General features: G+C 46.1%; 1 protein-coding gene across 17 annotated transcripts in view; it reads right to left on the bottom strand.

The window, feature by feature from the left end:
• Positions 1 to 22,716, bottom strand: part of BANP (BTG3 associated nuclear protein) — a 119,545-nt gene that overhangs the window by 83,096 nt on the left and 13,733 nt on the right. For 16 of the 17 annotated variants that reach the window (XR_011498923.1, XR_011498921.1, XR_011498917.1 and 13 more), the window contains 3 exons: positions 8,799 to 8,937; positions 4,365 to 4,456; positions 2,247 to 2,446 (listed from right to left, as the gene is read on the bottom strand). Coding sequence is in view for 8 of the 17 variants with exons in the window: in XM_044760783.2 (XP_044616718.1) it covers positions 2,247 to 2,446; positions 4,365 to 4,456; positions 8,799 to 8,868 (362 nt within the window). In the remaining 9 variants the exon portion in view is untranslated. Of the gene's footprint in view, positions 1 to 2,246; positions 2,447 to 4,364; positions 4,457 to 8,798; positions 8,938 to 22,716 lie in introns of those variants that run through there. The other variant, XM_070500170.1, reaches the window with a different exon arrangement.

The raw sequence follows: 22,716 nt of genomic DNA, 5'->3' as shown, positions 1-22,716 counted from the left end.
TTCTCCTCCCAACATGCCCTGCTCCCAACACAGAAGGAATCCCAAAACAAGCCATCCTCAAGGTCCCAACACAGCTGCGTCCGCACTCGTCCTCGGCCACCCGACCCTGATGGAAGCAGCGCAAGCACTGACAGGGGAGCCTGAATGGACAGATTTCCAACACTTCCCCCGACTCAGGAAGATCACTTCTTCCAGACACAGATGAGAAGCGACAGACCACTAAGGAGGACCATCCTCAGAATATGCCGGCTCTTACTTACGGGCAGGAAGTGTGTCACCTGCTCTTCTCTTACCGTTCAGAGCAATAGTTCTCAGTGGAGGAGAACTGGGGGCGTTCTGCAATCCAGTGGGACATATTTGGTTACCACTGGGATTCAGTGGGTATAGCTCAAGGAGGTTACAACATCCTTCAATGCATGAGACTGTCTTGTCTAACAAAAACTCTTCCTGCACAAATTTCAAATGCCCCACACATTCACATGAGTGAAAAGCAGGCTTCTAATTCTCTGAGCCCAAAATCTTATTCCCTTCTACATTTAGACACAAAATATTCTTGGATAATTTTAATATAACTTGAATTTTCCTGGAATTCAACTATTCTTCAAGTCTAGAGAAAAGTATACCTTTCTTTACTTGAAACTTCATCAAGAACCGCTCATCACTCTGTAATATTCCATCACCAGGCAGTATCAGAGTCCCTAGGGGGACAGCCCTCCTGGTCCAGGACCCGACACACGATGTCTAGGCATCTGGCCTATTCCCTGCCTCCTTGCGCATTTCATTCAACCATTCACACCTTAAAATACATGCTATTTTACTATACACTGTTATCCTTTTATTTCTCCCTACATTACAGTTAATGCATTATATTAATTTTTAAAATTATATTTTCTAAACATTGCATTTTAGGATAAAAAGGCATTACGAAAAAATTATTCTAAAAAAAAAAGGGATTGGGTCTGACCAGTCTGAGCCTCACTGCCTGCACAGAGGACCTGCTCACAGATGTTGAGAAAATACCTGGTGATCCTTTAGGACACAGTACGGACGCAGGTGAAAGGCCCTGTCTCAGAGCAACACCATGGCCTACCCCACCTTCCCCTGGGGACAGAGAGCCTGGAGTGCCCCCCAAACTGGAGAGCAGGTGTTGGGGCCGTGCAGGGTGTCACACACACACAGCAGGACACTTTGGAGAGTTAGAGGAGGCTAGAGTAACTATGCCACACAGCACCCGTCACCCACAGGCGTCCCAGACAAACCAGGACAGCTGGTCACCTTGAACTTGGGGCATGTTCAGGAGCATCCCAAAAACAACCAGGAACCCCTCCTCGATCCCACATTTCCCTGAAAAGTCCACAAAGCCCCTAGTGCTGCTCCTGTCCCCAGAGCACATGGGCAGGCGGAACCCAGCAGAAGCCGGCAGGAGGGCCGGCCGCCATCCATCCAGCTCACTGTGGCTCACACTCCTCTGCATCTGCCATGCGCCCCGACCCGACCGAGCCACCGCCCTCGCTCCCGAGACACACAAGGCGGGAGGCAGCAGTCGGTCCAGAGAGAGCAGAGCCCTCAATGAAAATGCTGCGAGCTCTCAGCAAGTACAAAGACAGATTGTGCCACCGCCACCAACGTGACTTTTGTGTTGCCAATTGTGGAAAAGGATAAAAACACCAACAGGACTGATGGAAAGTGCTGCCCAGAGCCCCGTGGGAGCTGTTCACAGAAGCTACAGCATCTGAGTGGCGCCTTGGACTGACGCATCTATAAACAGGGCAAGGACTAGGAGACATCCTTCCAATCTAACTAAACTCTCCATCAAGTTTCAATTCAAACGGCACATAAACTACGACACATCTCACTATGATTAGCTTCTAAAGATTTTAAAAAATAGGCACAGTAAGAACTACAGATGTGAATGGAAAGTTTGATATACTCAAGTGAAATTTACAAACACTGCTTATGAAGAAAAATACCTAAAGACTAGCCAGATAGAAAAGGAAAGAACAAACAAATGGACATCTTCAAAGATTTGGTGGGTTAGTTCCAAAGAAAAGATGCACCAGTCTGGTCTATGTCAAAAAGAAAATGTTGAGAATGACTTTGAGTCATTCGGCAAATGTCGTGTGTGTGGTTCTGGCCCAACTAACATCGGTGAGGATGCCGCTGGGGCAGAGCCCCTCGTGTGCAGAACAACTGAGTCAGCAGCTGCGAGCCCGGCGAGGGCGTTCCCGCGCCCCATCTGTTCTTACCATCGCACTTTGTTGCACGTCTGCGTCGCGCCGAGAGGGGAGCCTGCCACCATGGGGACCTGGATGGGGCTGTGCTGCTTGTTCGTGACCAGATCCAGCTTTTCTTCCAGCGATTTACACGTCGCCTCGAGAGCTTGCAGCTTGGCCTCAATGCTATCCAATCGCAAGCATATGGTCTGGTTAATGGAATACAGGAATGACTGAAAGGGAAACAAAGATACACTTCAGAAGGGACATCTTGGACTGGAAGGAGACAATTCCAAGGAACACCAGACAGCTCCTTCCTCATTTCAACTGTATCTACTCCAACAGAACCATCCCCACACTGCAGCTCTTTAGTTACAGGCCAGGAACATCTGAGTAAGGAGCTCCACTTTTTGTACTGAAAACGAACACCACAGCCCCGGCTCTACTCCTACGTGCAGCTGAGCCTCTTAGTTACCTTATGTCCACACAAAAACTTTATGTAGTCTTCAGGATGCTGTTCTATTTACCAGTAAATTTACACTTAAAACTAGACAAATCCTCCTAACTATGAAAATAGATTACACCTATCCTCAAAATGGCCTGAAAACCAGCGGCCCTGCACATTCACATTATTCCCAACTGCCTGGAGTTGCCGTGTGGGACCGAGGTTCCCGTGTTGCTGTGAACAGCAAGCCCGCCACCTAGTGGCCGACATGCAGAGCAGCCTCCGGTTCCAGTGTCACTGCTGAGTCCCAACTGCTAAGTCCAATGAATCCCAGTGAGCAGAGACATGCATGACTCCAAACCCAAGAAGAGGATCAAATACACAAACCAGACGGGGAAGCTCTCACTCCCCACAGCCGCCACTGCTGCCGAGAGTCAACAGGATACAGACGGAAGCGTGTTGTTCAGGTAAGACTAGTACTGTGAAACCAACGAACACCCAAGGCCGGTCCTACCAGGTGATCCGGGGATCAGAGTGCTGGTTAGGAGCGAGTTCTTAAAGCTCGATTTAGCAGCAGGCTGGCTTACGAGCCGGCAGCTGAAAGTCACGAAGAATTTGCCATTCTTCTTTAGTGCCCTTGACTGACCAGAGTAAAGTGCCTGAGGTGGACACATCGGAAGTAAGGGGGCAGCCCAGGGGGAGCAGGAGGCCCGGAGGAGCTTCAGAGCAGGCCGGGCCCTCAGCACACGGGCGGGACGATGGCCAGCCTCTGTTGCACTGACAGGGCCCTACCGTTTACTCATGCTGCTCCTCCTTGTTAACAACAGGAACTGAATATTTCTAGACAGATGCCCCAGACAATAGAGGAATTACAGGAAAAGTTACTTCGGTTTTCACTTGCTTGGCTTTCTTAAACTTCTCATACGCGCTGATGTGACTGTAAACACCAGACCGGCCAAGGAGATCCAAAGATCCAACATCACTGATGGACTGACTGAGAGGTTTCCAAGACCACAGGGAACAAACCAAAATTTAAGGACTTAAATGACAGGCGCAGAAGTACTTCGTCACTGGTGGGAAATATCAGCCACACGAATTGGTCACTTTCCTTCCATCCACAGTAGGTTACGGGTCTAGGGGAAGACGCCTCCTATGGCAGCAATCTTAATCTAAACGATGTTTATTCTTCATACTTTTCAAGGAGAAAAAGCAGCTTTACACACTTTGTAGGGGGTTGAACGGTGACTTGAAAAAACAATACATCCACGTCCTAATCCCCAGAACCTCTAAATGCAGTCACATTCTGCAAAAAGTCTTTACAGATGTAATTAAGTCAAGGATCTTGAAATGAGATCCTCCTGGATTAGGGTGGGCCCTAACTTTAACAACCATGTCCTTAGAAGAGACGAGGAAGGGGAAGAAACACAGACCCATGGGGAGAAGGCCGTGTACAGACGGAGGCAGAGACGGAGGGGCACGGCCACAGCCAGGGACGTCCGGAGACCCCAGGGGCAGAAAAGGCAGGAAGGACCCTCCCCTGCAGCCTCCGGAGGGAACACAGCCCTGCAACCTTGATTTCAGACTTCTGGCCTCCAGAACTGTGACAGAATAAATTTCTGTTATTTTAAGCACCCCAGTTTTTGAGAATTTGTCATGGCAGCCCTAGGAAACTAAGATTTAAATAATGAAATATGCTGTATTTTTACCTTTATAGAGGGGTCCTGGCAATTGATCTCTAGTCGCTGGCGTTTCAAAGCTGGTTCATCTTCATCTGTTACGACATGGTTCTCCAGCACAACTGAAAACCAACAGCAAAAACAAAAGACTTAAACTTCAATATGACAAGCTTTATAGAACTGTTTTAATATCAAGATAGTAAACAGTTCTGACACCTTAAGGTTATATGAGAAACGGCGCAACCTCTTTCATATTTTACCTTTCTACAGTTTTAACTTAAAATTCTCAGGCAGAAAACAGGATATCTCCTTAATCTCAAGCAAAACTGAGATGCCAGGTAAATTACGTCCCTAATATGCTTCTCATTCAATGCTCTGTTACGCCACCCTGTCTGAATTTCGGCATGATGAAACCTAATCAATAATAATGATTCCTTCCCAACTGGAAGCCTTGCCTGTTGGCTATCTCATTTCAAAACCAAAACCACTCTCTGGTTATTACGTTGTCTTAGGTGCTGGTCACCAGACAGTCTCCAACTTAACAGGCTGCTCCACAGAAGCCACCGCACAGTGCCGCTGGACTCAACGCGTCCCCATCAGCACCCTTCAGCTGATCCTCAAGGCTTCCCCATGGAAGAGCAACTCGGCACAGATTCAAGGCCTGCCACAAGATGGTCCCAGATGCCTTCCTTTCGTCTAAAATTAACTACAGAAACAATATTAAAGATAACCACAAAACCAAAGACCAAAACTATCCACAATCACCTCATCTCTGCACACCCCAACCCTGTGCTTCGAACAGTCTTTCAACATGTCCATGTGGGCGACTATGGACAGAATCTATATTCAACACTTCCTGTTGAACGTGGGGCCATGGGTACTTCTCCATTTCACCACAGGATTTCTCCTGCTCACCTCCCGGCCTGAAGCCACAATGTTAACTGCCTGGTGTGCTCCTCCTCGCCTCCTTCCACCTGCTCACACGTGGACACAAACATCAGACGCCTATGGGAGGGCCAGGGTCCTCTATCAATAGACCTGTCTGCATCCTTCCTCTCCACTCAGCCTTGTCACGTGGCCAGCCCTCCCAGCTGATGGCTTCAACTCACTTTTTTAACAGTAATAGCAGCGTGTGAATCTATTCTACAGAAGTGAGTGCCAGTATACGAGAATACAGATTATATAGGTATATACAGAGAACACGCATATTATGATACTGTGTGTGTACACATGCACAGAAGCGTGTTACTGTAGCACTAATGGGAGAGGGGCCACCAACGGAGCATAAACTATGGTGCACGCACACACTGGCACATCATCCATCCACCTGTCCAAGACATTCACGGTACAGCCGAGCAGGATGAGCTCGCTGTGGACAGACGATGTCAGCCTCACCTGGACAGTGCTGTCTGGCCACGTCCCGGCTCCACCCCTCAACCCTGCCCAAACCTCCATCTGCCCAGCCACCTCCACACAGGGAAATCCATCCACCTTCCATCCAGCCCCACTTGGATACCGGAACTCATGTCCACTCACACTGTGACACCAGCAGTGGCAGCCTCCCCCCAGAGCAGACCACCCCCCAGCCCCTTACACACAAGGCTATCCACAGATGTGGGCAAAGCACATCCTGCTGGCATTGGATTCCTCATCTGCAAAGGGAAGGTTGGGGGCAAGCACAGGGGAAGCACAGGTCTCTGCGGTCCCTGCCACCAGCTCAGTCAAAGCACCTCCACTTCAACAGGCTGTATATACTGAGCTTCCAAGAAGATCTCGATTAAAAAAGAGTGTCAATGCCTTTCAGCCTATACATACCAGATGATTCATCTCAAAGGTCTCAAATTTAAAGACAGTGAATCATCCTAGGGCTCGAACACGAACCTTTCACAGGTCCTAGGCAAGAGCAAGAAACCGATCTCCTAGAGGTAAATTAGCCAAAGCTCTACCTGGCAGGAACCAGCCAAGGGCCAACAAGAACAAGAAGCACCCGCTTACCTAAGTGCTGTGCCTCACACACCATGGACCTGGCTGCAGGGGCCTTTCCAGAGCAATGCGTGCGAATGAGTTCTCATTAAGTGAAAAAGGAAAAATCTATACCTACAAGTGTTTGTGGTTAGCAAAACACACATTCTCAGAAGCTTAGTCAAAGCCTATTTGCTTCCATTAGGAACTGGTAATTTAGACCAGGGCTGGGAGGACAGAGAGAGACCTGGCAATCATTCTAATCCTTCTAATTTGCTGAATAGAAACCAGTCCAGAGAGGTTAAGTGACTTGCCCAGGGCCAAACAGCTAGTTTCTTGTAACTACAGAAAAGAAGACTCAGTGCCCCTTGGCAGCGTGAAGTCCCTCAAGGTTGTAAGTAAGGGCAGCAAGCAGACGTGTAAAAGGAAATGTGCCCGTGAAGACGACTGAGATGCACACACCAGGGTTCCAGCAGTGACTTTCCAGGGCTATTGGACTGTGAGTTTGTTTTTTTCTTCATCCTTTGCTGCACTGCTTTGTATAATTTTGCGTGCATTACTTTTAGATTTAGACTAAAGAACCCAGCATTCATTTTAAAGCCATGGCAACCAGCTGGAAGCCAGGCCTGATGAGAGCTTCCATCTTAGGGAGGTGCAGACAGGTAGAATAAGTGTCACCATATGGGGAGCACGTGCAGAGTCAGAAGAACCTAAACATTTCTGCTTTAAATGGAAATTGGAAAAAACTAGAAGGACGTACATGCCAACAATTTAAAAGCTGTTCTACCGCTAGGACTGTGGGAAATTTTCATTTCTTCTACTTGCTTAACTATGCTTTTAAATATTACAAAGGTCATATTTTAGAGATGAGGAAAAAATAATCTCACTCTTAAACACACTCCGGGTGCAAACGTGTGTAATGCACTATGGTATTTGCTGGCTGCCTGCAAATTCCTCTAGGTCAGAGATCGCAGGCTTTCTGTTGAAGGCCTCAGAGAGCCCTGCACACAGTAGGTTTGCATTAAACAGTAAATTGTAGCTGCCAGTTAATTAAAGAACAGAGATGGAACAAAACCAAGACTGTAAATGATTTCGCTAAGCCTTCCTTGCACTGCAATCTATAGAGAGAGAGAATTTACTTGGGATGTAAGCTGTCAGAATTTTAATAGTCCTAAAAATGCTTAAAATTTATGTAACTGGAACATTTTTCTTTTATAACATTGCAATACGTACTGTCTAAAGAAATTGTCCTTCACCTCCCAAAGTCTGCACAGATATTTTCAGAATTGTTACGTCCAAGAACAGTGCTGCTGCTTCTTTAAGTTCAGCGGTGTCTGAGGTGTGGGGCTCATGAGGCCAAGGCCGCACGGTCTCGCTCCAGCCACACTGCTCAGCTTTGACTGAGAAACTCTGGTTAAACGGCAACACCGCTATGCCCCGGCTTTGTTCAGTGATCTGACACTGATCTTGCCAGTTAAGAGTGCTGCTCAGAAACCAATCAGAAGCAAAACAAAGGGGGAAACGGACCAAAGAATAGCATTTCTGAAGGAGCGCCTTCATTTCTTTGTGAAAGCTCATTTAACCCCCAAATTATTTATATTTTATATATTATATTACTCTCTTTCCATACCATAACTAATTCCAAATGAACTTTTTCTATTTTTCAAATAGATCACACAAGATAGACATCATTATACTTTCTTATGGGATTTCTGAAAATTCTCTTTTCTGTGGGGAAAACAAAAGTCAGCATTTCAGTTCTGCTATTCCAGAAAGAATAGCCAGGCAACCAAAACACCCAGTGACCTAACTCTGTGTACTCATCACATCAAACTTCACACAATATAAAACACACAAAACTTTAATGCAAAAAAAAAAAAAAGTTGTTCTCACATTCAGTCGATGGAAGAATAACAAAATAAGACATTTCCGGGAGATCTGTCAGTGTCTTATCAAAATTCTGAACATACAAAGCAACTCTACTTCTAGGAACTTACCCTACAAAAACATCTGCCAAGATACACGCATGGATCTTTACGGCAGGGGGGTATTTAAAAGAACACCAGTGCAAACAGTGTAAGAGGCTACACTGGGATACACCTACAAGGGGAATACCACGTGGTTGTCAAAAAATGAAGTTTGTACACACCAACACGGGAAGACGGCCACAACACAGGCCGAGAGGGAATTTTAAAAAGGAGGAGGTGTAAGGAAGAAGGCTGTGGAACCTTGTGCAGGTGGGGGTGGGGGGCAGCAGAGACTGGACGTGCTTGTGCACACATCAGAAGACGGAGAGCGGAGAAGGTGCTGGAGGGCTACCCACCTGGGAATGGATGCAGGGTCTAATATTGTTTACACGCTCTAAGACTTGCATTTCTCACGCAGAGCATGCATCTCTTGTTCTCTTGCTTTATTTAAAGGAAAGAAAACTTCTGGGAGCTCTGTTGGATTTTTAAAGAACAGAGAGAACCACAGTTCACCTACTGTCCCCCAGCTCTGTACCTGGGTGATCAGGACTCAGGTCTTCCACTGCAATCTGCACCACATCCGCCAGATCCTGTTCTGACATCATCCAGAAGGAGAGGGGAGAGGCCAGTCAATGAGCAAGAACCAAACTCAGGCAGGATCGGGTTTCTATCGCCTGTAAAACAAAACCAAAGACAGAAGAGAGGGAGATTAATAACTGTGACCTGGGAGATGATGGCAACTGCTAATCATGTGTATTCAAGAGGATGTCAAACGTCTGTGGATTTTAATGTAGGGTTCTTGTTGCCCCAAACCACCAAAAGGTTAGTGTTCTCTGAGAACTGAGAAACAGCTCAAAAACACTGCTCATTGCCTCTGTCTTAACCACCCCACTAGCCCCTACCTGAAAGCCTCTCTCTTTATCAATGCACCCCTCACACCGCCTCCTAAGTCCCCTTCCTAAAACATGTGAACACGTCATCCCCCAGCCACATCTCCAGCAGTCCCCTGCTGCCCACACAGCACAGCCTATGCTTCGCCTGCTCCCCGCGGAGCAGGGCCGTGGTGGTGCTAGCCCCTGCTAGACACACCTCACCCGAGAAAACCACCACACTGCTGGTCTCCCCCAGTAACACACCTCCCCACGTCCCGAATTTGACCCAAAGCACCCTTCCACATAGGCTGTCCGCACACACCATTTCTGCCACTCAAACCGCCCTCCCTCTAAGCGCCTCTGCTTTGCTTTCCTTTGGCTGCCAGTGCAGACCTGCATGCAATACCACCCCACTGCCACAGCCCCAGGGGCACTGCCGTCCCGCCCACCACTGCACTTGCCAGGGCAGGGGCTGCCTCTGGTTTGAGTTGTCCCCGGGCGTAGCACTGTGTCTGCAACAGTCAGTGACGTTCTTCCTGCTCCTGAAACACTTTGATTAGGCCCAAAGAGAGCTTATCTTCCAAAACAAAAATGAAGCCATGTCATTCCAAAGATAGGGACACAGTATGTGAAAACAGGATGCCCTGGAGAACTGAGGAATCAATGTCACCACAATATTTTTATCATATTATACTTTATATTTTAATTATTATAAATAAATATAAAATAAGTTTACAGGATAAACTGTCTTTCTCCAACCCGACCACATGTTCCTTGACGGCAGAAACCACACACTCAGCTCTCTGTGGCACAGTTCCTTTCATCAGTAAGTGCTCACTGTCCCAAGTCACAACTCCCGTGGGGCAGAGGGGAGTTGAATTAAAATTTTCAGATCATCTAGTTTCAACTAGGAGTCTACTGGCAGCTGCTTTTAATGGATAAGTTCCAACAGGCACAAAATTAAATTCACAGGTTTCACACATGTTCTTAAATCCTATAAATAACATGGTTCCTCTTTTGTCCAGATTTAAATTCTACAGCTTAAACGGTGGCAGCTCCAGAATTTCTTAGGGACAACAATTTGCAGAAGGAGGAACCAAGCTCCTGTCCTAAATCCTCCTTTCTAGAGTAAATACAACATTTTTGCTTAAACATATAATTGAACATATGATCAATAAAATGGCAACGGTGTTTTTCTTCCCAGTTTATTCCCACTTCACATAAAACTGAATGAATTGAGAAAACATCAATTGTCCTTAACAAAGAAGAGAGACTGATGACAAACAGGAGGGAAACAAAGAACCTCAGAGGCACTATAACTGACCACTTTAAACATCCAACTATGAAAGATGGCATTGACAGAGATTTTTAATCTCCCCAAATCTCCTTGTAAAGACACATGGAACAACTAGGAGGGCAAAACCCAAATCCAGGTCAACATCTACAATAAACTGAGTGGTCAGGTGTCCTAAGGAAGTCCAAACTCCGAGTGGGTGGGGACACACCACTGACAGCCACGAGATGGTCATGGCAGAAGCATGCGTGAGGCAGGAGCAGAGAGAAGCAATGGGTCAATCTGGGAAGAGCAGCCGAAAACAGCAGGTGAGCACAATCCAAGAGCAGACAAATGCAATGGGGTCTGCAGTCATGTCCAGAAGGCCTAGAACATTCTGGGCCCCATGAACTCTCTAATCATCTGAAGTTCCCTTCTAGGCCAAATACACTGAAAAGAGATGACGGGGGATAGAATACAAGATGTACAGGACAGGGAAACAGAAAGAGGAAAATGAAAGTCTAAGGGCGAGAGAGAAAGACAGAGCCCAGCGAGCTCAGAAAATAAGCTGCCACATTTTTTTTAAACTTCCTAAAATCAACAGAAGACAGAGCTTCAGAACATTGAAATTAGAAAAACTATTATAAGTCAAGCTTTCCTTCAAATTCAAGAAAATTAATGCCACACAAAAATGAACAGAAAATACTGAGGTGAAATCTCACATACAGATAACATTTTAAAAGAGAATGTGGAGCAAAATAACATTGCTACAGATGATGAAAGCATACTAGAAAGACATGTCCTCAAAAGAGATGAAAAATCTATACTATTTCAAAACAAGGGGCTGCCCGGTGGCACAGTGGTTAAGTTTGCGTGCTCCGCTTCAGCAGCTGGGGGTTCACCAGTTCAGATCCTGGGTGCAGACATGGCACCGCTTGGCAAGCCATGCTGTTGTGGTAAGTGTCCCACATATAAAGCAGAGGAAGATGGGCACACATGTTAGCTCAGGGCCAGTCTTCCTCAGCAAAAAAAGGAGGATTGGCAGCAGTTGTTAGCTCAGGGCTAATCTTCCTCAAAAAAGGAAATTCAAAACAAGTTGAAATACGTGAAGGAAATGATGTAAGATATCATCAATCATAAACCAGCAGTAGAAAAGCTCAGAAACGAGGTAACAGAACTCAGAAACAATCAGAACTTTAAAAAATAATAATTTCAGAAATGAAGATCAATCTAGAAGAAATCCAAGAGCAAATGCACAAACTGTGCCTTAAGCAAAATGAGAAAAGAATGAAAATTTTAAGAATTAAAAAAAAATGAAAGAAAAAAGTTCAAGAAAAAGTAGCATAGTGACAGGCAAAGCAGATCCAACATACGTATAATAGAAGACTCTAAAGACGAAAACCAAAGCAAGCAACAAAAGGGAACACTGAAACTCTAATTCAAGAAAACTCTCCAGAAGGTGGGGAGGGGAGGGGATGTTTCAAACTACTTATGAAAAAGACACACCACAAACAAACCTGGTGAGAAAAAAAAAAGCAGAGCCACCAATACCAAGACATATTCTAATAAAAACAGTATTTAAAGGAAAGAAAAATTCCTTTAGACAGCCAGGCAAAAAGACCAGGTGACTTATAATGGAAAAAAGTTAGGTCATCAAACTACGACAGAAGAAAATATATTTAACATATTTGAGATACTCAGGGAAAAAAATGTGAGCTTTTATATCCAGACAAAATGACTTTCAAGTACAAAGGCAGCAAATTTTTATTAACATACAGCACTCAGAGAATAGTATTCCCACAAACCCTTCCTGAGGAAACTGCTAGAAAACATGCTTCAGAAAACCAAAATCACTAGAAGACACAACAAAAACTGGTTAGTGGTGAACATTCTATATTTACATGTAGAAATAAGACTAAATGAAGAATATAAAGGAGAAGGTGTAGCATGCAATGGCTATATGCTCTGATGATGTACATACAATTCAACTGTTTAAAAGTGGGGAGAAAATTTGGGAGAACATATACGAAACAAATTTTAACAATTTTCAATAGTCACACTGAGTGGTAGTGTTGGAACTCCCTTCTGAGAATGTTCTGTGTGCAAATAAGGACTTACAGAATATCCCAGTTCTACCATTCCCGATGTTCTTGAAAGGTCAGATAAAAGAGGTCAAGTAGACCTTTGAGCTGTGGATTTGAATTGGAAATAGGAACTTGGGAACATATGTTTAGACATACACTCTATCTCTGTCCACTAAAAAGGCGTAGAAACAGTGGTCAATCCGATAACCATGTACATGCCTGGAGCACAGACTGTGGTGTTGAAATACCATCTCCCACCAAAAGAAATCAGAGCTTCTTAGAGAAGTGGCTGATTCCACCTGAAGCAAGGAATATGCAAGATGAGCCAAGAACATCTTGTTAAGCCAGACGTAAGGAAGCTGCCAAAGATATCAGGGTTATATCAAAAGGACTCGGGGGCTAACTTGAAGAAGCTCCTCCTGGCCAAAGATGAAAAAGATTGACCATCAAGAAGGTTAACAATGTCAATGGATTGAAAGGGAAATATTTTTAAATTCATGAGTTCAAAATGATACCAAAAAAAGGTCACCTTTGGAGGGTGCTAGGGAACTAAGTTATTAATCTTTTTAAAATGGTAATGATGAAAGAAGCAAGAATTTATCCTGCCTTTTGTGGAACGCAATAAAAGAAATCTGAACTAAACTGGAGTCAGGGCAGCCTGTAGGGGGAGCTATCATGCCCCATCACACATCCTCAATGACACCAAACAGGAAGAGGTGGACCCTGCACCTTCCACAGGAAGCACAACTACTTTAACTACTGAGGGAAGACTTCACTCCACCCAGCAACAGCTCAGCCAATGAGAAAGGCCACAGCCCAGCCAATGAGAAATGCCGCAGCTCAGCCAATGAGAAATGCCGCAGCTCAGCCAATGAGAAATGCCGCAGCTCAGCCAATGAGAAAGGCCACAGCCCAGCCAGTGAGAAATGCCGCAGCTCAGCCAATGAGAAATGCCGCAGCTCAGCCAATGAGAAACGCCATGGCCCAGCCAATGAGAAGCCATTGCCGCCCTGAACTGTTACTGTCCTCCAATGGTCTTTCATTTAGAACAGCCCCTCCCCACTCCTCCTTTTCTCTATAAAAGCAGCTCCCTCCTTTGTTTTTTGGATCTGCCTATGGTTTGCTGTAGCATGCATATTCCAAGTTGCAATTCTTTTGGCTATACCCAAATAAACTCATTTTGAGGGTAAAATAACTGGCAAATTTCCTTTTTTTTATTTTTTGCTGAGAAAGATTTGCCCTCAGCTAACATCTGTTGCCAATCTTCCTCTCTTTTTTTTTTCCCCTCCCCAAAGCCCCAGTACATAGTTGTATATTCTAGTTTAAAGTCCTTCCAGTTCTTCTATGTGAGCCCCCACCACAGCATGGCTACTGACAGATAAGTGGCATGGTTCTGCGTCCAGGAACCAAACCCGGGCTGCTGAAGCAGAGCATGCTGAACTTTACCCACTAGGCCATCAGGGCTGGTTCCAAATTGGCTTTTAAGTTGACACTTTGTATACAAATTGTACCACTGAAAAATAAAAAGTTTCTCTGTATGGAAGTATCACAGCAAAGAAATGAAGAACACTCCTCTTTATGCAGTCCCTGAGGAGTTAAGAATCTAGTGGTGGAGCTTCAGTGGCTGTTAACATCACTAAGAAAACCAAACATGGATCCCAGGATCCGCCTTATTTAATGAAGAACAAACCACCACCTATGAGGTCAGTTTGCTGCCACCAAAACAAACTGACAAATGAAAATGCCCAAGTTAATACTATCAACATACAGGAAACACAGAGGTCAGAAGAACATGCCTGACAACACCACAGAAACGCACGATGCAAAATCAAAATTCAAACTGTGGGAAACTCTGCAAACTATACCATTTAATCAGCAAATAAACTGCATGTAGGTGAGGGGCGATCAAAAGGTCCCCATAAATTAAAGGTGACTTGAAGCAACAAAACACTCATTTTCTATATTTGCATTATCTTTAATAAAAGGGGCTTTTAAAGGCAAAATTCAAACAAACTGGAAAACAATATTTGCTACACATATGCCAATGAGCGAATTTCCTTCTTTCACAGCAATAGAAAAAAAAGACTAATAAATCTAATCAAAAATGAGCATAGGAAATAGAGTAAATTCACAGAAAAAAAGTCACAAGGCTTTTAAACATGAAAAGAAGTCGACCTCTTGCGTCATTTTTAAAATGCGAATTTAAACACAACAACATTTTCCAACTCTCAGATTGGCAACAATCACTAAGTGTGACACTGTGCAGGAAGAGTATCAGATGAAAGAGGCACTCTCTTGCACTTCTGCTGGGGCTGTAAACTGTGTAATTCTGACAAGCATCAGGCAAAAGCTATCCAAATGTTACTGGTCACAGCCCTGACCTTGTCAATCCTGTCAGGAGTCCTTCTAACACTCAGGTTCACACATTTGTGCAAAGATCCACATACCAAAGAAAACAAAACAACTAAGGCACTGCTTTTCACAGCCAAAGAATGGATCTGACCTAAATGTACAGCAACAGGGAGTTGCTAAAAAAAAAAAAAGTATTGCACAGCTAAACAATGGAACACCAAACTGTTTAAAAGAATGAGGCAGATCTAAGGGAAAACTTCCCAAGATGCAGGATTATATGAATATAAATGGAGGAGAATGTGTATAACAAGCTTTTTTTTTTTTTAAAGAAATATGCTAGATACACACAAAATATGCCTGGGACCTAAAGGGTGACAAGGAAATTATTTTTCACTGTTCATCCTTTTATAATATTTGCATTTTTTATCATGTGCATTCATCACCTTTTCAAAATGAAAAACACACTTTTTAAAAATGGTCATACAACTAAATATCTAGGCATAAACTATGGGGGAAAGTCTCAATTCCAACCTCAGTTATATACAGTAAAAGTCTCTGAACCCTCACGCCTGGCTCAACACTGGGAGTTTCTTCAACCTTCAACCTCCAGGATTCAGAAACAGGCAGAACCTACCTGAAGTGAGTGAGGAGAGCCTGTCAGGCCTACCAGGTGTAAGGAAACAAGGTGTCATGCTGACCCTGTGTCCTCTGAAGATGCAGTCTAAGTACAGACTAACTGGTGGGCAGTTTGACGATCAAAGCTACTTATGTCATAAACTGGATCTTTCTTTTGCCAATTTAAGAACCAAAAGCAAAGATTACTAAAGGCATACACCAAATTTCTTATTCAAGGCGGTAGTCCTCAGATAATACCAGCCAACCAATCTTTGAATTGATGGATTTAAAACATTTTACAGTCACAGACTGCTTTCAGAATCAAATCAAAAAAATTATGGACCCTTTTCCAGGAAAAAAGCACGGATGGACAATATTCTGTCAAGTTCCAGAGGCTTCACAAACACCAGGGACTGCTGGCTGCCTAGCCCAGTACCTGCTCTCCCTGGTGCTCACTGTAAGAGCCCTAATTTATAGGGACATGTGGCCACCAGAGCCTCTCCCCTGAGCCTCTCCTGCAGCATGCTGTGACCACATGACTAATTCTGGCCAATGAGATATGAGCACAGAAGTGGTGCATGGCAGCTCCCAGGACAGCTCGTTAAGAGTGCTGGCATGTGGCTTGGCCCTCCTACTTGCCCTCCTGCTGCTGGACTCCAGGGATGTGGATGGACAGAAGGAGCAAGAATGGCAAAACAAGGAACCAGAAGGAAGTAGCCTGGGGCCCTCACGTCAATGGAACTGCCACACGTCCCTGGGCTGCCTGCCTCACACTTCCTTATAGGAAAGAAAAATAACCAACCACACACTTTAAAACGAGGTATTTGGAATCTGTCACATGCAGCCAGGCTTAACCTAAGTGACAGGATAGGCCATTCATGATGGCCCTGAGTCCACAGGTTCCAGCTAATACCTCTCATAAAGGGCTAGTGGAAAGTTTTCAAGTGCCCAAGTCAAGCTTTTTCCTGGTTTCTAAAAGCTCTACAAGTGGCTTAAGAAAAGACACCAACCAAGCTCACCATAAAATCGTGAATCCTAACCTCTTCCAAATGAGGACACCACACGTTATCCAAGTTGTTTACTCAAAATGATTCTGTTGCCAGGATAGTCATTTAAAATTCTGCTAACAGTGAAGGTTTGAATAGAAAAAACTAGGGCAACAAGCCCAAGAAAACTGGAACACAGCAATACATGCGGTTGCCATTTTGGCAAGTTAAATTTGCCGTTTCTCAGAAGTCCTGGAGATAGTCCAGTCTTAACATCATAAAGCAGCTGGACTGAGATTAATATTCAATAATGTCTCTAACAGCAGTGACTTGTTAGGACCCCAGCTGGCTTGTGAAGAGAGCAGCTTCCACGGTGCCCATGAGAAAAGGGCCACCAACCAGAGTCAACAAGCCAAGCACTCAGTCTCAGGGGGACAGTAAAGTGAGTGATGGCCGCCCATGCTGTGAAATGCTGCAGCCACTAATGTGCATGAGCCCGGCCTAATGACACGAACCAAATGGAAAGGCCTCCAGAGTACAGGACTCAGAGAAAGGAACATAAAGAGAAAACTGCAGAACAGTATGGTATGATCCCGTGTGTGTGTGTGTGAATGCACACCAGAGGTCTGGAATGACACATACTGACGGTGACCCGTGAGGGAAGGAGAGGACAGATAACACGAGCTGACCTTCCTCCTTAATCCTTCTGGATTGGTGAATTTTCTATAAGCACATATTATTTATTTATCACCTGTGAAATTGTTTTTTCTAAAACAAAGTAATAAGTATACAGACAAGGCCAACTGCTCAAATCTTGATAAATATTAGGAACCTTCTTCACCCCTGCCTCAAACCCATCTCTCAGCCCACAATGCATGTGCATCCACAGCCATGACCACTCCCGCAGACGCCCCCGAGGCTGTGGCCACTGCTCGTCCGTCCCTGCTCTGAACGCTTCCATCCTCCTGACCACTGGATCATCCTTTCTTCTCCCCTTCCAAATTCCAGTCCCTTCTTCCCTGGGGTTCAGCTGCCCATCTTGATCTCTCTCCATCAGTTCCCATGAACTTGGCTTCCCCTTCCCTCTGTGGCAGCCTCGCTCCTGTCCACCCCTCGTCATGCCCAGGGCCCACACTTGAGCACTCTCCTTCTTGGTCCCTCAGCATCAGCCTCCTGGGTCATTCCCAATACATATCTTGCAGCCATTTCCCCACCTCCCTCCATCTCCATTCCTCTGGTGCCCCTTCAGAGCACAATTCCCCAGAAAGTTGCCTATCCATGCTGTCTCCATTTCCTCTCCTCACATTCTCTCTAAACCCAGCCCAACCAGACTCTTGCTTTCCACCCACCAAACTGCCCCGTCCAGGGGCTCTCCGCGCTCAGCCTGCCCACCTCAGCGCCCGCCCCGGCCTCACTTCCGCCTCCTCCACAGCCGTCCTCCTCCCTGGTCTGACTTCACTCTGCTGGTGCTGCCCCGTCCTTGTAGGTTTGCGTCATCTCCAGCCATGGAAGCCCAGGGCTCGGCGCTGGACCTCCTCCTGATTGCACTGAAACACCCTCTACGTGCTGATGGCGCAGGTTCACCCTTCGACTCAGACATCTCATGTGGACTCCAGATCCACGCCGCAAATGGCCTGCTGGACATCTCCCCTGGGTGCCTGGTCTCAATTTCAACATGCCCAAACTGAACCCACCCCACAACCAACCTGCTCCTCCCAGACTTTCCGTCTCAATTCATGGGGACGGGCAGTTGCTCAGGCCACAAGCCTTCAGTCCCTCTGGGTTCTTGTCTCTCTCACACCCAATCCCTAGGCAAATTCTCTCATTATATGAGCTCCGGCCTCGTCATCTCACGTCTGGATTCATGCCCTGGCCTCCACATGGGTCTCCTTGCACTGCCTCTGCCCCATAATTATGCCCAATACCTAGTTAAAAAGCTACCGGGATCATGTTAAACATGTCAGGCCATGTCCCTCTGTTCAAATCCCTCCAAAGGCTTCCTGTTACTCAAGATGGCTTACCTGGCGCTCTGAAGCTGGCTGCGGACCAGCCAGCACTTCTCCCAGTGCCCCTCAGGTCCTTGCTGCTGCTCACTCGACCCTCCAAGGAGGCCCCCTCAGCTCAGCAGGCAGGCGCCCAGCTCAGGGCCCTAACACCCCGACATCTGCCGGCCCCTCTGCCACCCACTGCCTCTGCCCCAACGATGCTGGGTTACAGCCCGACAAAACGCACACCAGCATGCACCTCCCTGCTCTCCTTTCCTGCTTCAGCGCAAAGCACTTACGGTCTAACTTACCACATAGGCTAAGTACTCGCTTTGCTCAGCACCTGTCACCCCACTAGAAGATAAGCTCCGTCAGGGCAGGAATTTCCATCATTGTGTTCATGGCCTGGCACAGGGCCTGGCACACTCAGTGAACGCTCGTGTGATAATCTAGTGAGAGAACCCCTACAGAGTTACACACCACTGCACAACTACGAAGGTGAGCATTTCTACTTAAAAATCATGGACCAGAGGCCGGCCCGGTGGCGCAGCAGTTAAGTTCACATGTTCCGCTTCAGCAGCCCAGGGTTCACCTGTTCAGATCCCAGGTGTGGACGTGGTACCATGTGGCAAGCCATGCTGTGGCAGGCATCCCACATATAAAGTAGAGGAAGACGGGCACACGTGTTAGCTCAGGGCCAGTCTTCCTCAGCAAAAAGAGGAGGATTGGCAGCAGATGTTAGCTCAAGGCTAATTTTCCTCAAAAACACACCAAAAAAACCCCATGGACCAAGGTCTTCAAACTTCTCTGTGCCTATGTTCTGAGTTCAATAAGGACTGCACCCTAATTAAGTCACAAATATATTTAGTTTATGACTGTGAACTTCACATGAATGACGCATTCGGTTGGTAACTGAAAATACAGCAGGCTGCTCATCGACTGTCAGCAGCGGACACCAGGAGCTGTTCATCAGCTGAAACACAGAACTGCACATTTATCTTTAATTTTGTTAATTTTTAAAGATTTTGAAATGCCCATAAAATAAGAGAGAGAGAGAGAGAAGGAAGGAGAGGGAGGGAGAGGGAGGGAGGGAGGGGGAGAGAGGGGGAGAGGGGGGAGAGAGAGGCATCCTAAATGCAAGTCTTGGAATGTAATTACGCAGAAAAGACCCTCAGGCCCCAACAAGGGTGATGGGAAGGACCGCTGTCACCAAGGTCCTAGAGCAGGCCCCGCCTCCTCATCCCAGCCCTTCATCCACCACCGCTCCAGGTGGAGGCTCGGGGTCTACCTGAGGAGGAATGTCCAGTCCACAACCCAGGAAAATCACAGTAATTTCCACTCCCATTTAAGGAAGGGGCTATGTAGCGCCTAGTTAAAAAGCTGCCTCCAGAAACAGGGAAACCACCAAGAAACCAGAGATCACTCAATCCTTTTGGATCTAAGTGTAGTAATAAAATAAGTAGTTAACAGCCAGTTGAAGTAAACAAAGGAACCAATGTACACTAAACTGAGATATGCGGAAAAGACTGGCTTACTTATCTTTCCCCCTGAATCAGCGTGAGATGGGAGGTGTAAATGGGAACAGGCAAAGAATGAAATGAGGAAGAGAGAAAATCTGACTGCACATGGCTGGTCAGGCACTAAACTGGGAACTGGGAGAAGCGAGGGGGCTTCCTCCTGTGCTTTCGACTCATTCCCAGGACAACCCAGGCCACACTGCTTCTTCTTCAACACAGCCCCCCACATTTACGTTTAAAATTAGGAAAAGAAGGTCAAACTAGCCTCTGACGGCAGGTCCTTTCCCTCATGGTTAACATGTTTGATTAAATTTGCCACTGTTCGTCATGCTTTTCAAACCCATGAACCTCCTCAAATATAGACCACAAGTGCAGGAAAGAGAAGAGGCTGGCAGAAGCCGATCCCACAGCACCCAGAGCCCGGGCTCACAGATCAGCGTCTCGGGACCCCCTTTATCATCCTAACGTCAGTGAGGCCCCAGAGCGTGTGCCTGTACAGATCTATCTCTCACTAGTTATCACATTTGAAGTTAGAACACGAAATGTTTGAGTATTTCTTTATTCACTTAAAAATTATAAAAATTAACACATTACATATTAACATCCAAAACATTTTTCATGAAAGATAACTATAGTTCCCCAAACAGCAGCAGCAGCAAAACCTTTGCAAGAAGAGGGACATAGTTTGGCATTTTCACAAATCTCTTTAACGTCAGACTTAATGGAAAACAACCGGAGTCTTCATCTGCACCGGCTTCCAGTCCGCTGCGACTGGGGCTCTGGCTGGCGCGTGGGAAAGCTCGGCGCACACGGCAGCGCGGCTGGGAGGGGAAGGGCACCTGCAGAGCCTTTTCAGGCGCCTGCGGACTCTCCTCTCCAACGCAACGCCAAACTCCACACGCCGCTTATTTCTCCCCAAAGGCTTGCTGCAGTGCGGGATCTGAAGCCGTATCGGTGAACTTTCTGTACTTTATGACTTTAAAACCCACTGCCCTGTCCTGTGCTTCAACTGGATCTTCCACCCAGGTGTGATTTTGTAACTTCGCACATGGGTCATTTGGAATACACTGCTTCACTGAGTTGTGCAGATCTTCCAAATGCTGTTTATTATATATGATCAAAAGCATCACATTCGTTAACATCAACACTGATCTCAGCAGAAAAGTCTTCAAGTATTAAGGAGCTGTCAGGCTCATGGTGGCAGACACGAGCTTTCCGAAATTCCAATTTCACCTGCAAGCTCAAATTTTATTCCTGGCAATAGTGCTAGTTGCTTTCCTTCAAGTGACAGGCTAATCTTGTTCATTTAGTAAGAAATATTGTAGTTTGTCAATTATTCTTTCACGGTATTCCATGAAAAAGCATCCAGTCCAGCCAGCAACTCAAATGACTGCAGAAGGGCGTGTCCTGGAGGCAACGCTCCAGCTCTGAAACCACCAGAAGTGCTCTCCACACACGTTGTTTTGTCACACGGACATTAGACGTGTACTCAAGGGTTGAGATTCAATAAAATGAGTGATTTTTACTGCTTCCTCAGGACATTCTTGGTGAAAATGGCTCCTTTTTCGTTGCTTGGCAGTGAAGAATACAATGACAGCTGCAGCCGGGGCCTTGTGCACTCCGCCCACCCCACCGCCCCCCCCCATGTCAGAGAACAGCGGCTTTCCCACTACTGACCGTCAGTGCAGACGTCGGCATGCAGAAGAGGCAAATGACCCCTGACCATCATCATGAAAACTGTTTGACCGCACACATCCCCTGGAAGGTCTCAAGGACACACCTGGGGTTCTGTGGGCCACACTGTCAACCACTGCTTTCAGGTATTATGTCTCTAGAAAGAAAGCACGAGACCCATATGCATGTTAAAGTGAATTTCAGATAACTTCTGCTATGAAACGTCAACCACAAATGCAATTAAAAGCAACCTTTACTTGATTTACCAACTGCCAAAGATAAATGTGAATACACTGCAGAAGCTTGCATATATCCTGCAATGAAACTTTTTGGTTTTTACATATATAACACCCATTTTAATTCTTCCCTGGTAGCTACTAAATTGCTTACATCGTAAAGTACTTATTCTGAAAACATAAAATACTACACCTGCAAAGCTGCAGGAGCAGTCATGTACAACTGACCGTAGGCTTAAATACCTTAAGCTTACCTCACAGTTCTCCGCGAAATTTAAACGAGTCTCTGCAAACTCTTCTATACAATTACTACTAAGTGACCTTACCGCCTTCATTCATACATTCTCTGCCACTGGGAACTGTGCTGAACGTGCACCGCAAGGGAGGAGAGCACAACCCTGCCCTTCACATGCTTACTGATGTAGTGAGTACGTCAAAGAAGTGACACTTGGGATCTACTTGAGATCTGCTGCTTAGCCAGGGCTAGGACCAGGCGCTAGGGGAATGCAGACTGCGGCAGTTCCCCAGCTCCGGCTCAAGGAAGGCTGCCCAGAACCGGCAGAGATCCAAGGCCGTCATAGGGCACAGAGGCAGGAGCAAGGGGTCAGAGGCGCAGGTCTACTGGCCGGGGCTCTTGAAAAGCCCATGGCGCAACACAAACGAGCAGAGGCCTGCTCCCGATGCACAGAGACTGAGGCGCCCTGCCAGCTACAGTGAGGTCTGCGGGGTGGTCAGCCATAAAACAATTTCAGGGGAAATTTAAATACGGACAGTCTCTTTAGTGACTCTGGATTACTGCTCATTTTCTTAGGTGTGGTTATGTAAAAGAATGTCCTTGCTCCCCGGACATGAGTGCATA

This window comes from Equus asinus, chromosome 28 (assembly GCF_041296235.1).
Source record: "Equus asinus isolate D_3611 breed Donkey chromosome 28, EquAss-T2T_v2, whole genome shotgun sequence".
Lineage (NCBI taxonomy): Eukaryota > Metazoa > Chordata > Mammalia > Perissodactyla > Equidae > Equus > Equus asinus.
Note: the sequence above shows the minus strand (reverse complement) of the source record. Positions and strands in the feature narration are given on the sequence as shown.